The 24,697-nt window shown below is 36.0% G+C and overlaps 1 protein-coding gene across 1 annotated transcript in view; it reads left to right on the plus strand.

The window, feature by feature from the left end:
* Positions 1 to 24,697, plus strand: part of KNL1 (kinetochore scaffold 1) — a gene marked incomplete at both ends in the record, with an annotated part of 56,405 nt that overhangs the window by 24,339 nt on the left and 7,369 nt on the right. The window contains 10 exons of the mRNA XM_082648294.1: positions 668 to 5,761; positions 8,819 to 8,957; positions 9,354 to 9,421; positions 9,826 to 9,924; positions 16,625 to 16,740; positions 18,658 to 18,748; positions 19,333 to 19,449; positions 20,519 to 20,606; positions 24,236 to 24,313; positions 24,480 to 24,519. Of these exons, the coding sequence (XP_082504420.1) occupies positions 668 to 5,761; positions 8,819 to 8,957; positions 9,354 to 9,421; positions 9,826 to 9,924; positions 16,625 to 16,740; positions 18,658 to 18,748; positions 19,333 to 19,449; positions 20,519 to 20,606; positions 24,236 to 24,313; positions 24,480 to 24,519 (5,930 nt within the window). The remainder of the gene's footprint in view (positions 1 to 667; positions 5,762 to 8,818; positions 8,958 to 9,353; positions 9,422 to 9,825; positions 9,925 to 16,624; positions 16,741 to 18,657; positions 18,749 to 19,332; positions 19,450 to 20,518; positions 20,607 to 24,235; positions 24,314 to 24,479; positions 24,520 to 24,697) is intronic.

A 24,697-nucleotide genomic window follows, 5' to 3' on the forward strand; every position in this document is an offset into this window, starting at 1 on the left:
AGTTAAATCACTGCCAGTTTAAATAATAGGGAAATATGTTAATTATATAAGGACTTCTCAACTTTAATGGGCATGTGAATCATCTCAGGATTTTATTAAAATATAGATTCTTATCCAGCAGATCTGCGGTAGGTCCTGAAATTCTGTACTTCTAACAGTCTCCTAGGTGATACTAATGCACTGGTCCACAGACCGTACTTTGAGCAATAAAGAGTTAGACCATGTCCTCACAAGTAAAACCACTGCATTCAAGGACAACTCAACCACCCAAGAGTATAGAGTGTACTATAAATTAGCCATCATGCACTTATTCCTTCCAAGTCTTTTTTACTTAGAATGAGAATGACCTATCTAATATAACAATTCGAATTTACATTATAGTTATATTTGGTATTGTCAGTCTTTTCATTTTTTAGTCAGTCTAGTGGGTGAATAATTAACTTTTAATTTGTTCAGAAACACTAAAAGTATTCACAGACTTCAGAAAAAAATTTAAATAAGAAATTCTGTGCTGCACACCACACCATTGATTCAAACAAACCAATGTAACATGAAACCATCATCTAGGATTGTTTATATAATACTCTTTCTATATAGTACATGTTATAAAATACCTTTTTAGAAGTTTGCATTTGATTTGATCTCTTATATTTTCCTTTCTTTGTAGGTTTCAGTTACAGAATACAACCATGAAAGGAAACATGCAAATGACCAGACAGTCATCTTTTCAGATGAAAACCAGATGGACCTGACAGCAAGTCATACTGTGATGATTAGCAAAGGCCTTTTAGATTGTACCAAAAGTGAAAAATCCACCAAGATAGATACCACATCATTTCTGGCTAACTTAAAGCTCCACACTGAGGATTCAAGAATGAAGAAAGAATTAAATTTTTCTGGGGATCAAAGCACTTTCTCAGAAAAGAAAATAAATTTCAATGACTTCATAAAAAGATTGAAAACAGGAAAATCGAATGCTTCTCCTTTTACAGGACCTGATAAAGAAAATTCTGAGATGCCTATTCATTACAAAGAATCAAATAGGGCCTCTTCTATGCATCAAATGCATGTATCTCTTAGTGTAGATGCAAATAGCAGTAATATGACTAGACACTTTAGAGAACAAGACGATGGGATGAATTTTACCCAATGTCATACAGCCAATATTCAGACTTTGGTTCCCACATCCAGTGAGCCCAGCTTAAGGGAATTTAAAGGTGGTGATATTACAATTTATGGCAATGACTTTATGGACCTGACAATTAACCACACTATACAGAAGTTACCTTCAGCAGATAATCTGTCTGAAATAGAAAATCAAACTCAGAATGTCATGATGGATGTTTCAACAGGTCGTGGAGCTAAAGCACTAGGACAGAAGACAGTCTTTAAGGATAAACCAAACGATGCTTTTCAAGACCCTTCCTTAAACCCTGAAGGTGACATACATATTACCAGCAGTCATATTACAGGGACAGAAATTCAGACAGTCACACAGACTTCCAACCAGGACGTCAGAACATTGGCCATGATCCCAGAATCTAAACGTTCCAGTCCAGCTATTCAAGATTATAAGACATTTTTCTATTCTAGTTGTAATGATGCCATGGAACTGACCAAGTGTTTCTCAAGTATGAGAGAGGAGAAGAATTTGCTAAAGCATGACAGGAGTTATTCTAAAATGTATCCCAATCCAGATGCCATCTCTCTTCTCAGAGAGAATACGATTTATTCGGGAGAAGAAAGCATGGACATTACCAAGAGTCACACAGTTGCAATACATAATCAAATTTTTAAACAAGTTCAGACAAATGTACAGATAGCAGCTGCACCAGTATCTGAAAAAGAAATGATGATCCAAAATCACATAATCGTGTCAGAGGATGGGGAAATGAATATAAATTATAGCTCAGTTCCTCACGTATCTAAGGAAAGATTACAGCAGAGCCTGGAAAATCCTTTATTTACTTCATTGACTGACAAAAGGACTGAAATCTTCACAGATGAAAATATGGATTTGACTAAAAGTCACATAGCTAATGTAGGAAGTCAGTTTCCTCTTGCATCTTACAGTCTGGCATCTGAGAATACCAGTAAATCTCACTCTCACAGCATAAGCCCTTCAGATGAATGGGAAGAAATGACCAAAGGTCGTATTGAACCATCCCGACAACCAAACATAATATCTAAAAACATCCCAACTGACACATGGGACAAAGGAAAAGATCAAGTTTTGAATATTTCACCCTATCTTGATAAAGATTCTCCTCAGTCACCTGATATTAACCAGAACATAGCAACAAGCCATAATATAGTATACTCTGGTGGAGATCTTGATAAACAAGTAACACTGAGAAATAATAGAAATACAGTTTCTTGTGAGCAATCTTTGTTTCCTACTACAAAGCCATTGTTTTCATCAGAAGGACAGTCTGCCATGAGAAATCATAATACTGCTGTTAATAGTCAAACAGTGAAAACTGTACCAGACCAGAATTCTAAACTGCCTGAGCCACTGAGGAAAAGTTTAGGCAGTCCCACGCCTGACTGTTTTCATGACAAGATAATTATTTGTTCAGAGAAGGAGCAAAATATGGACCTAACCAAGAATCACACTGTTGTCATTGGATTTGGTCCTTCTGAAGTACTAGAACTAGGTAAGACTAATTTAGAAAACACTAACAACCAGCTAACAACGGTAAACAGACAGAAAGCTGTAAAAGTTGAAAAATGTAATGAAAGTCCGATAGAAAAAACTGGAGTATTTATTTCTAATGATATCATGGGTGTGTTGAAGGACAAAACTGGAATTCTGAATGAAAAGCAAGATGTCAAAATTTGTGAAAGGAAAAGTCTTGGCAGACTAAAAATTGATAAGACTGTTGTATTTTCAGAGGGAGATGAGAATGATATGGATATCACCAAGAGTTACACAGTGGAAATAAATCATAGACCTTTACTAGATGAACATGATTCCCGTTTGGTGCCTTTGGCAGGAACTTCTAAAACTGTTTTGTATACATGTGGGCAGGATGACATGGAGGTCACCAGAAGTCACACAACTGCTATAGAATGTAAAACTATCTCACCAGATAAAATAACTACTAGGCCTGTGGACAAAACTGTAATGTTTATAGATAATCATGATGAACTAGAGATGACAAAGTCCCATACTGTTTTCATTGACTACCAAGCAAAGGAGAAAACTATGCTTCCAGACAGCTCTAACTTTGAACTATCCAAAAGAAAAAGCCTAGAAAAATCAAAAGTGACACCTAATCCTGCTAAGGAGGGTGTTTTCTTTCCGGACAACGGTGAAAGTGATCGCTCAGTAGCAAAAGTCAGCCAGCTAACATTACCGGGGGAATGGTCTAATAGTGATCCTTTAGAGAAAGCTGAAGCATTTTTAGCTGCTGATAACATGGAAGTGTCTAAATCAACCATTTGGAAAAATGACAAAAATGTACAAAAGCCTGGATTTCTGAATGAATCTCTATCAGGCAAAAGTCAGAGAAGGAAGAGCCTTAGACTCAAAAATGACAAGACCATTGCATTTTCAAAGAATGACAGAAATGGTGTGGATGTCATCCAGAGTTGTACAGTGGAAATAAATAACAAAGGTGTCCTGGAAGATAGAGAGGACTCTCATTGGGTGCCTTTGGAAGGAACTTCTAATACTGTTTTATATACATGTGGGCAGGATGATATGGAGATTACCAGAAGTCATACAACTGCCTTAGAATATAAACCTCTCTCACCAGATAAAAGAACCACTGGGCCTATAGACAAAACTGTTATGTTTGTAGATAATCACAGTGATCTGGAAGTTACTAAGTCCCACACTGTTTTCATTGATTGTCAAGCCATGGAGAAAATACTTCAAGAGTACCCTAAATTTGGAATAGCAAAAGGAAAAACCTTGGGTGTTTCTTTTCGTAAGGATGGTAGCTCTGTTCAAGAAAGCACTAAAGAACAAGCACTGGCTGTAGAAAACAAAACTGTTCTTCACACTGAGCAAAAGCATCATGTGATACCCTTTGTTCCTACTAATACATTGTCTGGGGGTCAAGGTGAGACAGAAGTCAAATTCCATAGCACTGCTGTGGATGAAGAGGCCATGAAAGTTGTAGTCCAGGCCTATGTATTGGAAAAAGCCAAAATTGAAAGCTGTCACTTAAATAGTACAGATAGAAGAAATGTGGGTTTTACAGGCAGTTCTGTAGCTGCTGTTTGTGGATCCAGTGATAATTATTCCTGTTTACCTAATGTTTCCTTTTTTGATAATTTGGAGGAGAATGGCATGCCCTTATGTGATAAAGATGATGTAAAAGCCAGTCATTGCCCAGTGCAAAATGAGCTTCCTTATGCAAACAATTTAGCTAGTGAATATTATTTGAAATCTGAGGGACTGCCTCTTTCTGCTCCTTGTTCTTTGTTAGAGAAGGAAAAAGTTGTTCAAACCAGTACCCAAGGACAGTTAGACTGTGTCCTAACAGTACTCAAAGATCAAGATCTGATTAAGGAGCCCCCAAATCTATTAGCTAATGAAACTTTAGTATATGGTGAAGATTTGGGGGAGATGACTAAACTTAACTCAAAGCGAGTATCTTGTAAGCTTCCAAAGGATCAGACGGAGGCCTTTGTTGATAATGCAGAGCATAGTTTAAAGAAGACCTTTGTTGATGATGTTTGTGTTGCTCCTCAGCATCATCTGTCAGCCCAGCAACATCCATTACCTCAACAAGGACAGAGTATTGTCAGTAAAGATGAAACAATATTGTCTAAAGTGGGAAATAAGAATTTAAATATTGTTAGAGGAAATGCCTCTGAACCCATATGTGAAAACGATTCCACAATGCTCAATAATGAGAAACAGTTTACTATGGCCTGTAAAAAAGAACTAAAGAAAAATATTCAAACAGCTAAATGTAATACAGCTATAGATTTCCACAATAACTCAGACTTGACCAAGCAAGTTATTCAAACTCATATCAATCCTAGAGAAGCATCAGATCCTGTAATTGAATCTAATGCTGCAACTTTTAGTAGTATCAAACCACATCTGAATAATTTGAATGAAAAAACTGAAGAATTTTTAGATTTCCAACCAGTTCATATACCACCTTCTCCAGAACAATTACTTGAATTAGTAAATAAGGCACACAGTAATATGAGTATAGTGCAAGCTACAGAAATACATAATGTTAACATAGTGTCCAGCAGTGTTAAAGATGATAGGGATGAAGAAAATAAAATTTCTCATAATGGAGCTGAAACCATCTCTGTACCATTAATGACGACTATAAAAGATAAAGTGAGGAGATGTTCTTTGGGAATATTTTTGCCCAGATTGCCAAACAGGAGAAATTGTAGTGTCACTGGTATTGATGACCTGAAGCCGATTCCAGGAGACACAACTGATTTAAATAACTTAGAAACTCAGCCAGTCTCCAGTAAACATTCAGACACTGGATTTGTTGCAGCTAAACTGAACTTAAGTCCATCTCAATATATAAATGAGGAAAATCTTCCTATATATCCGGGTGAGATTAATTCCTCAGACTCTATTAGCATAGATACTGAGGAAAAGGCTTTGACTGAGACATACCAAAAAGAGATTTCACCATCTGAAAATAAACTGGAAGAAACCTGCAATAGCCAAAAAAGAACCTGGGTACAAGAAGAAGAAGATGATATTCAGGATGAGAAAAAAATCAGAAAAAGTGAAATTAGGTTTAGTGATACCGCACAAGATCAGGAGGTGAGCTCTGTCTTGAATTAAGAAATGTTCTTGATTTTTTATGAGTATTCTTGAATTTTAATTTTAGTCTCGGGTAACTAGGAATTGATTATTTCCAATTTTATATATACATATATATATATATATATATATATACCTGGAGAAATATTCCTATGTAGAATCTTAAGAAATTAATTGACTAGCAGTTAGACTTAAACACAATTTGAAGTGACAAATGGTCACAAAAAATGAAATGGAAAGTAGTACAAAAATTAATATCAAAATTGTGTAATTCTAAATATTCTGTCACTTCTAGTGATTTGTCATTTTGGCTTTGCATATTAGAATCTCTAGCCAGGGTATATGTGGTTTGACAAGTCATCTTCAGTGTGAAAATATTTGGAGGGTAAAAAGCTTTTTTATTATGCAAACTGCTTAAAGAAAAGCTGGACTGAATTTTCTTGGCTAGTGAGGATATATAGAAGCTGAAAGTCCATTTCTTTCGAGGATGGGAGAATGCCTAGATCAAGCCCAGTATCTCAAAGTGAAGTAAGTGAGATTTTGTGTTTATTTAAAAGTCAGAGAAGTTTCTTTATTTTGCAACATCTAGGCATTTTGGAAGTCCTGAGGTGACAATGTATGATAAAAAGTAGAGCTAGTGAATTAACCCATTTGTAAATATCTTTGTTATAATTGATAAAAAAGCAACATTTTGGACATGGAATTGTTAAACCCTCAGCTGAGAAATGTACATCAGGACTTGTTCATTAGGTTGGCAGCAGAGGGGCAGAAGGAAGTATAAAGGTAGGGCTAAATGTGGATGTGTTCATATTTAAATTTTGATGATAACCATTGATGTATGTGTGTACCTCTTGGCTATACTGTAGGAATACATTAAGTAATTCAGTGGAAACATACCTCCTTGCTAACACTTTAATAGTTTAGATCAGGTAATGAATCCTCTTAGAAGCATTATACTTTACGTACTCTGTTGCATTATGTCTCATTTTTAATTGAACATTAAGGGAATGTAGTATTTTAATCATAACTCTGCCAATATCTTTATCTAGAGGCCTGTTGCCATTTTTGTCTTTTATGAAATTTTTGTTGCCAAGAAAGGCAGGATTACATTTTTTCTTTCCAGATTGAGTTGGTTTAGTGTATTCTTGGTTATCAAAATACTCATAGCTTTGGGACTTTGAAATGTTAAATATTCATGATGTGTGAAAAAGCATGATACATAACTGTATGATCTTAATTACATAAAAATGGATGCTAAGTTTTGTAGGTACACAAACGAGACCTAGGACGACACATCAAACAGTAAACTGCTTGTGATTGTGGATGACTTTGTTTTTTCTTCTTGTGTTTTTTGGTTTCCTATTTTGCATGTGTTAACTTTTAAGAAATAAGTGTTATTTTAAAAACCTTTTTAAAAAAAGGCATAGATTTTAAAAGTTGAGGGAACACTGATTTGGATAACTTGTCACTGAAACTGAGTTTTACAGGTGGAGAAATAAAGATTAGAAAGTATAATAGGTTCATAGGGGGCTTCCTTGGTGGTGCAGTGTTTAAGAATCCACCTGCCAATGCAGGAGACATGGGTTCAATCCCTGGCCCAGGAAGATCCCACATGCCACGGAGCAGCTAAGCCCGTGTGCCACAACTACTGAGCCTGCACTCTAGAGCCTGTGTGCCACAACTACTGAAGCCCGCGTGCCTAGAGCCCATGCTCCGCAACAAGAGAAGCCACGACAATGAGAAGCCCGCGCACCACAACGAAGAGTAGCCCCAGCTCGCTGCAACTAGAGAAAGCCCGTGCACAGCAAAGAAGACCCAACACAGCCAAAAATAAAAAAACAAATAAATTTGTGAAAAAAAAGAATCATAGGTTCATAGAAACAAAGTTTAAACTCTGTTAAGAAATACGTAAGTAAGCTTAGAAGATGATTTCATTGGTTCTTTAAGGTGAGGTCCTGAGGAAATTGTTCATCTGTGAAGCTTTGAGAAAGTTGTAATAGTAATATAAAATGTATAACTGAATAGATTCTATAAAAATTAGTATTATTTTATTTAATAAATATTTATTGGGTATCTGCTATGTCCTAGGTCCTGTTTAAGTCCTGGGAATGCTTCAGTGGGATTTACGGACAAAAATCTGTTCTCATAGAGGTCACATCCTAGCACTTAGACAAGGAATATATTGCCCTTAAAAACATAAGTAGGGCTTCCCTGGTGGCGCAGTGGTTGAGAATCTGCCTGCCAATGCAGGGGACGCGGGTTCAATCCCTGGTCCAGGAAGATCCCACATGCCACGGAGCAGCTAAACCCGTGTGCCACAACTAGTGAGCCTGCATGTTGCAACTACTGAAGCCCGCATGCCTAGAGCCCGTGCTCTGCAACAAGAGAAGCCACTGCAGTGAGAAGCCTGCACACCGCAACAAAGAGTAGCCCCTGCTCACCGCAACTAGAGAAAGCCCGCACGCAGCAATGAAGACCCAACTCAGCCAAAAATCAATAAATAAATAAATTTATTTTAAAAAAAATATAAGCAAGTAGGTAGATGAAAATGGCATTTAAGGCTGTAAAGTCAAATGGTTAAAATGGTAAAAGCAGGACCATATGACTTATTTGACTTCAATCAAAGGAGTCTTGGTCACCTGGGGAAGGAAGTACTAAAACCTGGAAATAAATGCCTTCTCTGTACTCCAGACAGAGCCATTGTGTACAGCCGGTATTCTCTTCTGGTTTTCTGCAGTGTGGTAGCCCTGACCATGGTGACTAGTAGTTGAAAAATTGGATAGGTCAACGTTTGGTAGCTCATATGATATGGCTGTAACCTAGATACCTCTGGGAAACATTTGCTTATATAGTATAATGCACAAAGTTATTTCTATATATTTTTAAATAAAATTACTTTGAACTCTAAAAGCCTTATTCTAATTCTTTATTAAGGTATTTTATATGATTATAGATAAATTTTATAGAAGTATTTCTCTTAACATTGAACACTTAGTCATTATAAGTATACACTGTCATAACATTATTCTTATGATGTTTCTTTACTGATCATTTCAGATTTTTGATCACCGTGCTGAAGGAGCTATAGATAAAAATGCTAACAGTGTGTTGATAAAAAGCCTGAGCAGGACCCCATCTAGTTGCAGCAGTTCTCTGGATTCAGTCAAGGCTGATGGGACCTCTCTGGACTTCAGCAGTAAGACCTTCATGAAGGCTAAATAATAGAAATCATCTGCTTACTTGACTAATAATAAATATATTTCAGTTCAGGAGATATTTGAAAGTTGTATAAGCTTTTTGGTAGTTGATAAGTAAAGTCATACTTAGTTTATTTTTAATTCTTAGTTATTTTAATAAATTGAGAAGTGTATATTATGAAAGTGATTTTCTTAAGAGGCTTATAATTAGTAGAGAAACATATATGGAGCCTTAAAACTGTAATACACTTTGCCCTACAAACGACTGTCTTCCCAGAAAAATCCTAGCAGATAGCTTCAAGAGCTTGAACCACACATAAACCTGAACAATAACTAAAATTAAGTTTACAATTTAATTTTGACTTACTCATCACTTGAATTTGCTTTACTTGTAGCACACCCCAGTAGTCAAATAGAATCACAGTTCCTCAGAGATACCGTTTGTGAAGAGAGCTTGAAGGAGGTATGTTAAAGTAGTTCTCATTTCTAATGCAACTAATTTCTTTATTTTGTTTTCTCTTGTTTAATTTTTTTTAATTATGAAATGTTTCAAATATACAGGAGACTAGTTTTCTTTTTTTTCTTTTTTTTGGTTAAGGATCCAACATGGCAATTAATTATGTGGAATAGAATCACAATTGGAAGACCTACGTTTTGTTTTGTTGGGTTTTCTCCCAATTTTACTGTTACTGAATAAACTTCAGAAATAATATTAGATAAAATCTACTTATGTATAGCTTACAAATATCTGGATAGTGTTTCCACAAATATATGCAAAGTACTTTAAGCCATTTAGAAACAAAGGTGGTGGTTATAGTCAAAATGACTCACCTTGAATGGTCATGCAAACTTTTTTTTTTTCCTCAGAAACTCAGAGATGGGAGAATAACAATAAAGGAGTTCTTTATACTTCTTCAGGTCCACATTCTGATACAAAAACCTCGACAGAGCAATCTCCCAACCAAAGTAAGTTCAGTTTCTTGGTAAAATAGTTATCTCAGTTAAAATATATTGTACTTGTTTACTAAACCGCATCAAAGCAAGCATTTATTAAAAAACAAAAAAAGAATCTAAGGAAGCAAATTTTCCTATAGAAGGTTTTCCTGTAGAAGGTACATTTGGGGTTAGCATAAAAATTGATTTTTTAAAAAATAATCATGAATTTTGAAAATGTGAAAAAATTTTTTTCATTTCTTGCCATCTATTTTGTTTTTTATACTTTTTCCTGAACATACGGTTTTTAAAAAACCAAAGTACAGCAGAAGTTTGTTTTTTGGGGGTTTTTTTTTTTTTTTGGTTTTTTGTCTGCATTGGGTCTTCACTGCCACGCACAGGCCTTCTCTAGTTGCGGCAAGTGGGGGTTACTCTTCGTTGCAGTGTGCGGGCTTCTCATTGTGGTGGCTTCTCTTGTTGCAGAGCACAGGCTCTAGGTGCGCAGGCTTCAGTAGTTGTGGCGCACAGGCTTAGTTGCTCTCCGGTATGTGGGATCTTCCCGGACCAGGGATCGAACCCGTGTCCCCTGCATTGGCAGGCGGATTCTTAACCACTGCACCACCAGGGAAGTCCCCGGCAGAAGTTTTTTTGTTTGTTTGTTTTGCGGTACGCAGGGCTCTCATAGAATACTTAAATAATACAGTCAACAAACTGAGTTTAAAAGATTAATAGACAAACATATCACTTACATACAAAATTACACAATATTTTTTTCACTTAAGTCTGTCGAACGTTTACAAAAGTTAATTATGCCCTTGGCCACAAAGAAAATGGAAAAAAAAAATGGAGATTTCGTGGACATCATCTGATCTTAATCCAATAAAATTAGAACTAATAAAAGGACAAATATCTTAGCTTCTTGGAAATTAAGAAACACATTTCTAGTTAACTCATATCAAAGAAGAAATCAAAACTATTTAGAAAGCAAAGTAAGGAGAACATTTAATGCCAAATATACGGGATATACAGCAGAAATTATACTTACCAGGGAATTAAAAGCCTGAGATATCATTGTTATAGAAAAGACTCTAAAAATAAAGGATTTTTTAACACTCACTTTAAGAAATTGGAAAATGAACAATAAAATAACATCCATAAAAAGGCAGGAAGACAGATTTAATGCAGGTAAATAGTAAAGTTATTGAAATAGAAAAAAAATAAGTAGAAAATATAACAGATCTAAAAACTGGTACTTTGAAAAGACAATAAAATAAGAAAACTCTTAAAGAGCCTAATTAAGAAAAAGGAGAAAGCTAAAATATATATGGTTGAGAAAGAAGACATGTCCACAGATTAAAGGAGAGATTAAAAGAATTTTTTTTTAATCCACCAACTGTGACGACAAATTTTAAGACCTAGATGGTTTTTCAGAAAAACATAAATTACCAAAATTAACCCAGGAACTGGAAAACTCTAATTAACTACCATTGAAATTTTTTTTTTTACAATTTACCATTAAAATTGTCACTAGGACCAGATGAGTTCTAACTTTTAAAGAATAGATCCACACATACATGAATATTTGGTTTATGACAAAGATGCCCTTGCAGAACAGTGGCCTTTTCTATAAATGGTGTTGCATCAGTTGGATATCCATAGGGAAAAAAATGAACCTTGATTCAAACTTCACCCTATACATAAAAATCAGTTCTATACAACACCAAAAGTACAAGTGACAAAATTAAAATTTGGAGCTCATCAAAATTTAAAACTTGTGTGCTACAAATAATACCATCAAGAAAGGGAGGGCTTCCCTGGTGGCGCAGTGGTTGAGAGTCCGCCTGCTGATGCAGGGGACATGGGTTCATGCCCCGGTCCAGGAAGATCCCACATGCCGCAGAGTGGCTGGGCCCGTGAGCCATGGCCACTGAGCCGGCGCGTCCAGAGCCTGTGCTCCGCAACGGGAGAGGCCACAAAAGTGAGAGGCCGGCGTACCACAAAAAAAAAAAAAAAAAAAAAAGGGAAAAGACAACCCACAGAATAGGAGAAAACATTTGCAAATCATACATCTTATAAGAGGCTTGTGTCCAGAGTATATAAAGAACTCTTGAAACTCAAAAAGACAACCAAATTAAAAAATCGTCTGGGACTTCCCTGGCAGTCCAGTGGTCAGGACTTCACACTTCCAGTGCAGGGGGCATATCTGATCCCTGGCTGGGGAACTAAGATCCCACATGCCCCGTGGTGTGGCCAAAAAAAAAAAAAAAAAAGCCAAGAAGCTATGCAAATGGCCAATAAACAAAATTGTGATTAAAGAAATACAAATTAAAATGAGTTACTATCACACCCACTAGGGTGGCTGTAGTCAAAAAGACAATAAGTATTGGCAAGAATGTGGAGAAATTGGAATTTTCATACATTGCTGATAGGCATGTAAAATGGTGTAGCCACTTTGGAAAACAGTTGGGTATTTCCTCAAAAAGTTAAACATAGAACTATTATATGATCCAGCAATTCCACTTCTAGGTATTTACCTAAGAGAATTGAATACATACATCTAAACAAAAACTTGTACATGAGCATTATTCATAATAGCCAAAAAGTGAACTGATTATGAGTTACTTGAAGCTGGGATGGGGTGGAGGAGAATGGGGAATGACAGCTAATGGGTACAGGGTTTCTTTTAGGGGAATGAAAATGCTGTAAAATTAGCTGGGGCTTGATGTTGTACAACCCTGTGAATATATTTTTAAAATAATTTAATTGTATACTTAAATGGGTGAATTATATGGTGTGCAAATTAAATCTCAATAAAGCTGTTTAGAAAGAAATCAATTATAGGAGGATTGTATATCTAACGTGAAAAGTAAATCAAAGATGGAAACTGGGAAGATACTCATGCATCTTTTGGGTTGCCAACCTCATTATTCTTATCACCATAGTGCCCCTTCCTAGTAGAATCTCCTTGCCTCAGCTGAAGATGTGGAGTAGAAAGGTGCCTAGGTATGCAGCCAGAGTCTGAGGAAAAGCAGAAAGAGTACCAGGGGACCAGAGAAAGCAGAGGGGAAGGGTAGGAACAGAGAGGATGCTGGCAGGGTGGAAGAGGGAGAGGATATGTAGGAAGCTAATCTTTGAGGGTATGAATGCTCCCCTTTCCTCTCAGGCCTTACAGAGGTCAGGAGGGGCAGTGTTAGGGAAATAAATCTGGGAACAAACCCATCAAGATAGTAAGAGAAATCAACTATACTTCAATAAAATAAATTTTTTAAAAAAGATGGTAAGAGAGTTCAAGCTATATCAGGAAAGAAATTTAAAAATCCCAAAGTAGAGGAAGGCCAAAGAAATGGAGTATGTATGGGCTGTGGAAAATGAGGTTCACAGCTATGGGCATCTGTTCCAGGACTTAGATGACTATGAGTCTCCTTTAGGGTAGAACTGGGGAGAGCATTTTTGAGGCAGGTGGGGAGATGTGTGGCAGCCCTCATAGACAGATGTACAGCATCCATATGTGTGTGTGCAGTTATAGGAGCTCAGCTGGCAGCACCGGCAAAAGGTACTATGTAGAAATATCAAATCACTATATTGTGTAACAAGAACTAATAACATAGTGTTGTAGGTCAGTTATATTTCACAAACAAACAAACAAACTTATTAAAAATGAGATCAAATTTGTGGTTACTAGAGGCAGGCAGTGAGAGGTGGGGAAATAGGATCAAGGCAGCCAAAAGGTACAAACGTCCAATTATAAGATGAATAAGTGCTAGGGATGTAAGGTACAACATGATAAATATAATTAACACTGCTGTATGTTATCTATGAAAGTTGTTAAGAGAGCAAATCCTGAGTTCTCATCACAAGGAAAATTTTTTTCTATTTCTCTAATTTTGTATCTGTATGAGACGATGGATTTTTGTTTGTTTGTTTGAGATGATGGATGTTTATTAAACTTGTGATAATCATTTCATGATATATGTAAGTCAGATCATTAGCTGTAAACCTTAAACTTATTCAGTGCTATATGTCAATTATATCTCAATAAAACTGAAAGAAAAAAAAAAGGTGCTATGGTAGTGCCCCAAGACCTCCTGCATGCCCAAGGAGTGGCTCAGGCCAAAACACTATAACTTATACCCTTTCAGTGCGGTTGAGGAACTACTGCAAGTACCCCTGCCAGACCTGAAATACCCAAGAGCTGATTGTGCATAAATTGGGCACTTAATCAAAATAAATAAGTCAAGTGAGGAGGGTGACCTGTGCATATAGTCCTGGACTCAAGGTATAGCAAATTACCCATGTATTGCATACAGCATGGGCAGTTGCATCCAGTATGTACCCATAGTGCATGAGCCTAATATCCATTGGCACTTGGCATTCCTGGTGAATCTCTGAGAATGTGGTCCCATGTTTCACTTTGTGGTTATGAAGCTTCAAGAGGAAACCTACTCTTTTTTAAAAAAAAACTTTACTATTATAGGAATTTTCAAACATATACAAAAATAGATAATAGTTTAATGAAATCCCCATGTATCCATCACCAAACTTCAAAAATTATCAACTCTTTATTCTCTACATTTTCCTACCTCCCCACCCCTGTTATTTTGGAGCAAATCCCAGGCATCATCAATTTATCTGTATTTCAGTATGTATCCCTAAAAAGATGGGAACTCTTATTTTTAAAATATCCAAATACCATAATCATATCTTAAAATGATTAATTATTAAGTCAGTATTTATATTTCCCTGATTGTCTGCATTATTTTCCAATTTGTTAAGTTGCAACCCGGGTGAGGTCCAAACATTATTAACACTTGATATCTCTCTCTCAATTATCTTTTGAAGTATAAGGTCCCCTTCCATAACCCTCCCTTCCCCCCGCTTCTCTTTCTCTCTCTTCCTCTCTCCCCCTCTCTCCCCTAACCCCTCCCTTTTTATGAGGAAGCCAGATTTTTCCATACTCTGTTAAGTATGGATTTTGCCCATTGTGTATACCCAAACTTTCATTTTAACGTGTTCCTCTGCCCTTTGTATTTTCTGTAAATTGGCAGAGGCCTTTTCAGATGAAGCGTTTTTTTTTCAAGTTTACTTTATAGTTGTACTTTCATCAGGAGATAGTATCTGGTGATGATGTGATGATCAACCATTATTTAATGATCAACCATTATTACTAGATTATCTAGATCTAGTAATTCATTAGGAGTTGTAAAGTAGTGATATCCTAATTTTCTTCTTTTTTTTTCATTTATTGTCTAAATACTTCTATAAAAAGAAATATTCCTTTATCAAGTATTTGGCTCCTATATGAAAGGCAGTCAGCCATTTTCCCAAGGAGGCCTGATTTCTTTGAGAAGTATAGAGCTTTGATTTTTCTTTATAAATTTAGCCTTAAAAATATTTTTTAAGAAAGAGAGTCAACATCAGTTATAATTGCTTTTAGCACATTTTTACACTTTCTGAGCACATCTGTTAGAAAGCTTGTTACAGATAGAGAAATGAGAGTAAAATCTCATTCGTTATTTCCTTTTAATTTGTCAACTGAAAGGGGAGAATGAGAGGAAACTAACATTTGTTAGATTACTTCAGCAGGCCCTGAGCTTTGGTACCTTTTTTTTTTTTTTTTAATATTTATTTATTTTTAGTTTTGGATGTGTTGGGTCTTCGTTGCTGCATGCGGGCTTTCTCTAGTTGCAGCAAGCAGGGGCTACTCTTCGTTGCGGTGCACGGGCTTCTCATTGCGGTGGCTTGTTGCGGAGCACGGGCTCTAGGCGCACAGGCTTCAGTAGTTGTGGCTCGAGGGCTCTAGAGCACAGGCACAGTAGTTGTGGCACATGGGCTTAGTTGCTCCGTGGCATGTGGGATCTTCCCGGACCAGGGCTCGAACCCACGTCCCCTGCACTGGAAGGTGGATTCTTAACCACTGGACCACCAGGGAAGTCCCGCTTTGGTACCTTTTTAAAAGACTTTTACTTTAATCTTAAGAGGTTGGTCAATATTGTGCCCATTTTATAGATGAGGAGACCAAAGCTTAGAGTGGTAAAATGACTTATTCCGTGCCACACTGCCTATAAATAATGTACAGTTGTGGCGTTTTGTTTGGTTTGGTTTTTATATGTAATGAGCCAACTTGGTTTTTCCAATACTGCATTAAGGACATCAGAAAGTCATTGGATTAGAGCTGTAAGACATTTAAAAAATGTCCAAAAGACACTTAAGACATTTTAAAAATAACTAAATTTTTACTGCTTTATTTTATGTATATCAGAAAAGTTTGAGTTCAACCTGGGATACAAGTAAGGAACAGGGTTAGAGAATAAAAATAGAAAAGAATAATCTTGGAAACTGGCATCTTTTTTCTTTCTTTTAAGGGAGAGGTTTTTGGTAAGTTTGAATTTTCAGGTATTGATAGTTTTTAAAACAATGCATAGCCATTTTCCTTTCTCCTCAATTTTATTGAGGTATAATTGACAAATAATGCATAGTCATTTTCAAATCACTTTCAATCCTATGAGTGGAACATCCACAGTTCCTCTAAACATCTGTGAGAAATTGACTTTGAGATTAGAGACTTTATTTCAGATTCCAAGTAGTAGCTTACTAGGTATATGAATTTAACAGAGTTTTCAAATTTTTCTTTGTAGAACTTTTAAAAATAGGCACTCTGAGACTTGAAACAGTTCTTGAACATGGTTTGGTTCTCAAAATACCAGTTTTGAGGGACTGATTTTTTTTTTTCCAGTTTACTATAAACACATCACCTACTCCAGAAGACCTGATGTTAAGTCAATATGTTTACCGACCCAAGATACAGATTTATAAAGAAGATTGTGAAGCTCTTCGCCAGAAGATTGAAGAGTATGAAAGTTTTCATTTTTGTGTGTGTTTGTTGGATGGGTAAATAATCTGTGTGGCAAGGTTTTGATTAGAATAACACCGGCATAGGAAAAGTTGATAGCATTAATTGACAGTGTGATATAGTATATGGGAAAGAGTTTCAGCTTTGTAGTCAGACAGATGGAAGTTCAATCCTGGCTACAACAGTAGCTGTGTAACCTTAGGTAAGTCTTTTAACCTTCATTTCCACATCCATCAATTGAGGATAATAATACCTACTTAGTAGGTAGAAATGAGCAGTAGAAATAGTGTATATAAAAAGGTTGCATGCCATTCTTAGCAAAGAGTAGGTCCTTAATAAGCAATCATTATTAGATTATGATATCATAAATTGCAAAAGAACATCTTTAAAAGAAGATAATACCCTTTAGAGATTCATATATAGTGCCTAAAATCAAGATTGACTTTGGGTTTATAATTCTATCACATTTGCCCTTGATTTGCATTTATAAAAGAACAAAGTTTTACTCAGACTATTGTCAGTGGTTTGGTATAAGTAGATGCTGCAGACTAATTTACAAATTAGGTATATCTAGATTTTCGCAGGTAAATCAAGACTTGCGACTCAAGACAATGTTTATATCATACTTATCTAGAACTGTCAAACTAAATTTGAACCAATCTAACAAATAGAAAAGAAATGAAACAATCTTTTAAGAATCGTGTAGTTTTAAAACTTTTGGTGGTGAGCACACTGTAGTGTACATAGATGTCAAAATATAATTTACACATAAAATTTATATAATGTTATAAACCAGTTACCTCAATAAATAAAAATAATTAAAGGGAATTATGTAGTTTTAAAACTAGAAGTTTAAGATGCTGTTAAATTATAGTACTGCAGATTTGCCTGATTTCTGGCTTGTTCATTCAAGAAATATGTATCGAGCACCTACTATGTGCCAGGCACTGTACTAAGTCATGGGGTTCATCACTGAACAAGACAAGTTTCTTATCTTAATGTTGTTTAAAAGAGTTGGGTGTCTCAGGATTTGTCTGAGAATGTTTTGTTTTGAATGAAATAGGTAGATCTTGTATACAATGAAAAGTCTGTTTAGATGTGCTCTACTGTTTGATTTTGCACCTATGTGCCTGTATATATTATCTTCTAACTCTGATAAAAATGTATTTCTTCTACTTATTAACAAGAAACTAATATATAACTTTGCTACTTTTATTAATGGTATTCTATAAAGGTGAGATAAGACCAAAGTGAATTGGAAACCTTTACTTAAAATAATAGCTACGGGGCTTCCCTGGTGTCGCAGTGGTTAAGAATCTGCTTGCCAATGCAAAGGACACGGGTTCGAGCCCAGGCCCAGGAAGATCCCACATGCTGCGGAGCAACTAAGCCCGTGCGGCACAACTGTGGAAGCCCACGTGCCACAACTACTGAAGCCTGTGTGCCTAGAGCCCATGCTCTGCAACAAGAGAAGCCATGACAATAAGAAGCCTGCGCACCGCAATGAAGAGTAGCCCCCGCTCACCACAACTAGAGAAAGCCCGCGCACAGCAACGAAGACCCAACACAGCCAAAAATAAATAAATTTATTACAAGAAAAAATAATAGCTACAACTTCACAACAATAATGCATTCACAAGCTTAAGGATTCTCTATAAGCGACATATTTTCATTTTGGAACAAGTTGATGCATTGAGATGAGAATTCTATTTATTTGGGAGGGAAGTTTTTTTGAATCATAACATTCTTGAACTGTTCTCCAAGTGTTGAAATAATCAGGCTGGCCGCTGTTCCTGAGTGAATTCCCCTCTTTATGTAGAAAAGAATTAGGAAAAATTAAGTGTGCCTGTAGATCTGAGCTGATTCATTCTAGCTGACTTCTGAACTCCGTGCTAATTAACTTTTCTATATTTTAGATTAAAGCTTTCTGCACTGAACCAAGATAAACTGTTCACTGATGTAAATAGGAACCTATGGGAAAAAGTGAGACACTACTCTGATGAGGAGGTACTTTTTTCTCATTTTCTGAATGGGAATCAGTATAGACATTTTGAAAAATGTTTATTGTGAAATTAGTAACTGTTACTTGATAATTAGTGATGAGTTCTTTAAAATTTACTTCTCAGATATAATATGTAAACAAGATTTTATTATACATGAATGATTATTAATATATAATCTTTTCAAACCTTAAGTGATCAATTTAATATATGAAATATATTTGAAATTTATTGAGTTCCCTCCTTGTTTGCTTTTCACTTAGATTAAGATGGGGAAGAGATTTACTTTAATTGATTAAATAATAAGCAACTCATTTTATATTTGCCCTAATTAAAGAATTTTATTAACTAAGAGCCAGTCATTTTCTAATTTGTAATATAAGTGAATTAAAAGTAGGAATCAAAATTGAAATCTTTGGTTCTGGACTTAAACTATTAAATGGTATTAAATTTGCAAATGAGAAGCCTTAGGAATCAGAGTCTAGGATGGGCAAAGCTTAGCAGGTACCAGCTGAACCAGCCTTCCCAGACCATTTGCCTTCTCTAACTCATTTGTTTGAGTGCAGTGTAATCTTTGACTTTCCCTTACAGCTGAAGGCCTTTGGAATTTACCTGAACAAAATAAAATCGCGTTTTACCAAGATGACTAAAGTCTTCACTCACCAAGGAAAAGTGTCCCTGTACAGCAAGCTGGTACAGTCGGCTCAGGTAATTTGAGACAGTTAAGAGCTTAGAAAGATCTATTAAAATTACTTTATAATTGGGGCTTCCCTGGTGGTGCAGTGGTTGAGAGTCCGCCTGCCGATGCAGGGGATGCGGGTTCGTGCCCAGGTCCGGGAAGATCCCACATGCCGCGGAGCGGCTGGGCCCGTGAACCATGGCCGCTGAGCCTGCGCTTCTGGAGCCTGTGCTCCGCAACGGGAGAGGCCACAACAGTGAGAGGCCCGCGTACTGCAAAAAAAAAAAAAAAATTACTTTATAGTGGTTATGGAATATGAAGCATGTTCCTTAGGAGACATGTGAATGAGAGCTGGGCAAAAACTTAAAATTGTTCATAAGAGGTGGGGTTCAATTTATTGAAAGTAGTAAATCCTGGCATCTTGAGTAATTCTAGAATATATTTACTAATATGTGCCTATGTGTCATCTCAAATTTGTTATTCATTATACATACTGAAATAAAACAATACAGGATTCTGATCTTCCATTGCTAAGGACTGTGCTGTAGTATGATCTTCCTCATAGTCCATACTCAGCTGTGTTTGTGTGTGCATGTGTTTAAAGTAGCATTTCCCAAAATGATCATCCTTTAAGAAAGGTCTTGCATAAAAAAACTTTCCATTGAAAATGTCTGGGAAATGTTACATGCAGTGTCCCCCTTTTGGAGAAATATAATAACTAGCATATTAAAGTCTAAGGTCAGAAATATACATATATATATATTTTTTTAGTCTAAAAAGAAAAAAATGCTATAATTCTATTTGACCAGTGTTTCCCAAATTTATTTGACCATAGAACATTTTTCATGAACTCTTTTTAAGTAATATATATTAACATCTTATATTACATGGAAATGCTAAAATAAAGCACAAAATATGAACTTATATTAATCTGTTTTGTATGCTTTAAAAAATTCTTTTAAGACCAGACTTGAAGTTTTGATCTTTGTTTTAAGATTTGCCTGTTCATGAATTAGACACAGCAGTTTGAACCACTTATAATGTTATAATGTTTTGTTTGGAGTTTTAACTTGACAGTCTATGATATTGTGTGTTTAGAACGAGAGGGAGAAGCTTCAGAAAAGGATAGATGAGATGGACAACATACTTCAGAAGATTGATAACTGTCTCACTGAGGTGGAAATAGGTAAAGTATCCTGAATACTTTTCCAAAAGAAAATTTAATTGTATCTAAATGCTTCCCTACAGTACACATTGCTGGTAGCACTATGCTGAAGCCTTGTATTAGTAGCTTGAGCCATTAAATTAGAGCAAATTAAAACTCCTTTACTGTCATTCATAATGCAATCAACAAGAAATGCCCAAGATAATAAGTCTCTTTGGGAAGCTCTTCATAACCTAGACCGTGATGTTGTGTTGTTGTTGTTGTTTTAATAAATGAACTTACCTCTGTTTGAAAATTATCTATCCTTTCAGTTGGATCTCTCATGATCCCGACTTGTTAGTATTATCTTGAAACTACTTTCTCAAAGATCACAAAATTTCCCATCATCATCAGATTTGGTAGCTCTCAGTCCTTAGCCATCTAGATGTCTTTCATCATTTGACACTGCTGATTATTCTTTTCTTCCTGAAATTTTCTTCTCCCTAAACTCTATGATACTGCACTACCCTGACCCTATTCTTTTCTCCTAGCTGTTCCTTTTAGCTCCTCTGTTGTCCCTTCTCTAACCCCTTGTGTAACCATTTAGATTTTATCATCTACTCATTTCTATATTCTTTCCCCTAATGCTTTCATCTGCCTTAACAATTATGTTATATGAATAATTCCCAAATTCAGTGAAATTCATCAAGCATTTGTTGAGCACCTGCTACCTGCCAGATACTGTGCTTAGCATCAGAAAAAAGATATACACAGATTTTTGCCTTTAAGTGGCTTATAATCATTTTGGGTGAGGGCATCTTTTGCCTCTTTCTCTTGAGTTCAGACTTAATGTTCCCAGCTTCTTGCTGAACCTCTTGGCAAAAGTGTCCTTAATCACCTTAAACATTATGTGAAAAAATGGAATTTATTGTCTTCCTTTTCCAAAATAAAATCTGAAAACTTCTTATCTCTATAAACAAGTTTTCTTTCTCATCTCTTCACGGCATCACCATTCTTATAAACTGTAAAAGGCTCGAAATTTTATTGTCTTGTAGTCTCTCTTATCAAGTCCTGTCATATCTGCTTCTTCAGTATCCCCTGTGTTCTTTCCCATTCACATTAAGGCTGTCATTAATTCTGACGTGCTATTTCCAGTCTTCTAACTAATCTTTCTACACTCTTAATTTTATTCTATTACACTCTTAATTTCATTCTGTCTCTTTCCTGTCCAACCTGCACATTGCTGCCAGATTAATGATTATGAAAGACAGTTTTCATTATGTTACTTCTCTGAAAACTTTTCTGCCTTTCCATTTATTACAAAATAAAATCCAGACTCCTGAGCTTGACATTTAACAATCTCTACAATCATTTTCAGATATTCCTTTCTTATATGATTTTACTATTATTCCCTTACACATCCTAAATTCCAACCAAATTTTGTCATTTCTGTGCAGTCCTGCCACTTTGTCTTTGCCTAATGTATTCTCCCTCTATTTTTACCAAAGGACATGTTCTCTATCTTCCTTGAGCTACCATGGCTACTTTGTTAGTACCTCTTATATTACCTATCATATCTACTTGTAATTATGGTTACTTTTTATAGTTTATTTTCCTAAGTAAATTGGAAGCTCCATAGGGGCAAAGATCAGCTTTTATTTTTCTTCATATCCTTCAAAGTTCTTAGCACTATGCTTTGCACAGAATAAGTGCCTAGTACATGTTTTCTACATTGAATTGATAAGTATATGAATTTCATAATCTTAAACTGTACCACCCCTTTGTTCATTATCTTGCTTTTTTACTTCATGAAAAAAAATAGAAGCCATTAGGGCCAGAACTTCTAAACTTTCTGCTACCAAACAAACCAAACTTTTATATCTCTATATCAATTCTTTCATCCTTCCTTTTCCCTAAGATCAGTGTTTCCACCTAAACTTTGAATTGCAGCCCCTCTTGTCTTCTCAGGAATCTTATAGCACTGATTTTCCCTTATCTATTGTATATTCAACCTCTCTGCCTCCTCCACTGGATATGTTCACCTCTCTCTTATCTTTAAAAATACCAACAACCACACTCTTTCTGGGTACCACTGGATGGCTCCCTATTTCTTTCTTCATTATTCCTTGAGCAAATTACTGAGTACCTGTTATGTGCCTTGTATAGTGCTCGGTGCTAAGAGTACTATGGTGATTAAAAACAAAACTTTATACCCTCGTGGAGCATTTTTCTTTTCATTTATCAATACTTCAATTACTTTCTTTTTTTAAAATATTTATTTATTTATTTGGCTGTGTCGGGTCTTAGTTGCGGCACACAAGGATCTTCGTTGCAGCATGCAGGGTCTTTCGTTGCGGCGTGTGAGCTTCTCTCTAGTTGTGGCGTGCAAACTTAGTTGTCCCGCGGCATGTGGGATCTTAGTTCCCTGACCAGGGATCAAACCCATGTCCTCTGTGTTGGAAGGCAGATTCTTAACCACTGGACCACTGGGGAGGTCCCCCATTACCTTCTTTTAATTCAAACATTTATACACAAAGAAAGGTTTCCATGCTTTAATTTTTAAACATAATATACAGAACCACAATACTATTTCAACTGCAAATCATGGGAGATCACATTCAAATATGCTTGGATTTGACAAGTTGCTATTACAATACTGAGAAAAGATTATAAGAATTAAATAGTTTTATGGTAACTGCTATGGAAGAGTGGTTCCATGGTGCTATAAGTTCCTGAAACAGAAATCTGACCTAGTCAGGTCAGGAGAGGCTTCCCTCTGAGGAAGTGGCATTTAAGTCAAGATCTGAAGAATAAGTAGGAGTTAAAGTGAGAAGGGAGGGGAGAGCCGACTATTCAATATGAATAGCACAGGTAGAAGCCCTTCTATGGGAAAGAATATACCAAGTACAAGGGTCTGAAATAAGGCCAATGTGGCTAGAATAGAAAGAGCAAAAGGGAACACAGTCTGAGATGAAAGTGGAGATGTCACTTTTAGGGGCCAGGCCAAGGAGGGCCTCTTAAGGAGTTTTGAGTTTTTCTAAGAACAGTGAATAGCCATTTGAAGATTGTTAAGCACTGGCTGCAGTGTAGATACTGGATTTGAATAGATCAAGAGTAATTATAAGAAGTTAAGTGTAGTTATTGGACTGATATGGTTAAGAAAGGACAATAGCTTATATTAAGGGAACCTGGTGGTGGCAAAGGATAAAAGTGGATTCAGAAAATATTTTTGAGGTAAAAATCTAAACTTGGGTTTGGATGTGGGGAGAGAGAAGGCTTTTAAGGATGTGTCCAAGGTTTCAGAAACAAATTAAATTTAAAAATGTAAATTTGCGTCTGTATATGTGTATCTGTTCCTGCTTAGTCCGTGGGGTTTCCTAACAATAACTTTAATATATGCAAATTATATATAAACAGTTTCCATCTCAGAGTGTCCCCTAAGAAGCTGCTATTGGAGATCATTGCCATATGGCTCAAAGTTCACTTGTCTGCCACTAGAAGCAAGTCTTAGTATGAAATTATTATTATAGCTCAGTGCTTTTTTGGCAAGGAAAGGTAGGGAAAGATGAATGTGAAATATTCTTAACACTTCATTTGGGGACCATCTATTCTTTTCATTTCTGGTTGTTTATTTTTGACTGAGTTATTCTAATGCATGTTGTCTACTTTAGAAACTAAGTATTTGGAGGATGAACAGAAAGACAATCCTGTGGAAGAGTGGGATTCTGAAATGAAGTCTGCAGAGAAAGGTAACTGAATTAATTAAGGAGATAAATGGGGGGAAAAAATCCCCTGTTCTGAGTTTATTTATTTATTTAGGTAAGATTAGTGAGATAGACTTTTCAATAAAACAGATGATTTTTGTACCAATATTTTAATGTGTACATTCTGATAGATTTATTTTTCTTTTCAAAGAACTGGAACAGCTGAAAACTGAAGAAGAAAAGCTTCAAAGGTTAGTCTTCTGTTTGAGTGTTAGAAAATACGCTAAACTTCACATGGCTAAGTGACTTCCTACCTCCAGAAACTGACAAGATTGAGGGCATGAGTATTGACTAAGGCTGAGTCAGAGCTTCTACTGTACTTTGAACTTGACCTTGGAGGCCATCTTAGTCAGTAGTATTTTCTAAGCA

Source organism: Grampus griseus (assembly GCF_964374135.1).
Source record: "Grampus griseus genome assembly, chromosome: 2".
NCBI lineage: Eukaryota > Metazoa > Chordata > Mammalia > Artiodactyla > Delphinidae > Grampus > Grampus griseus.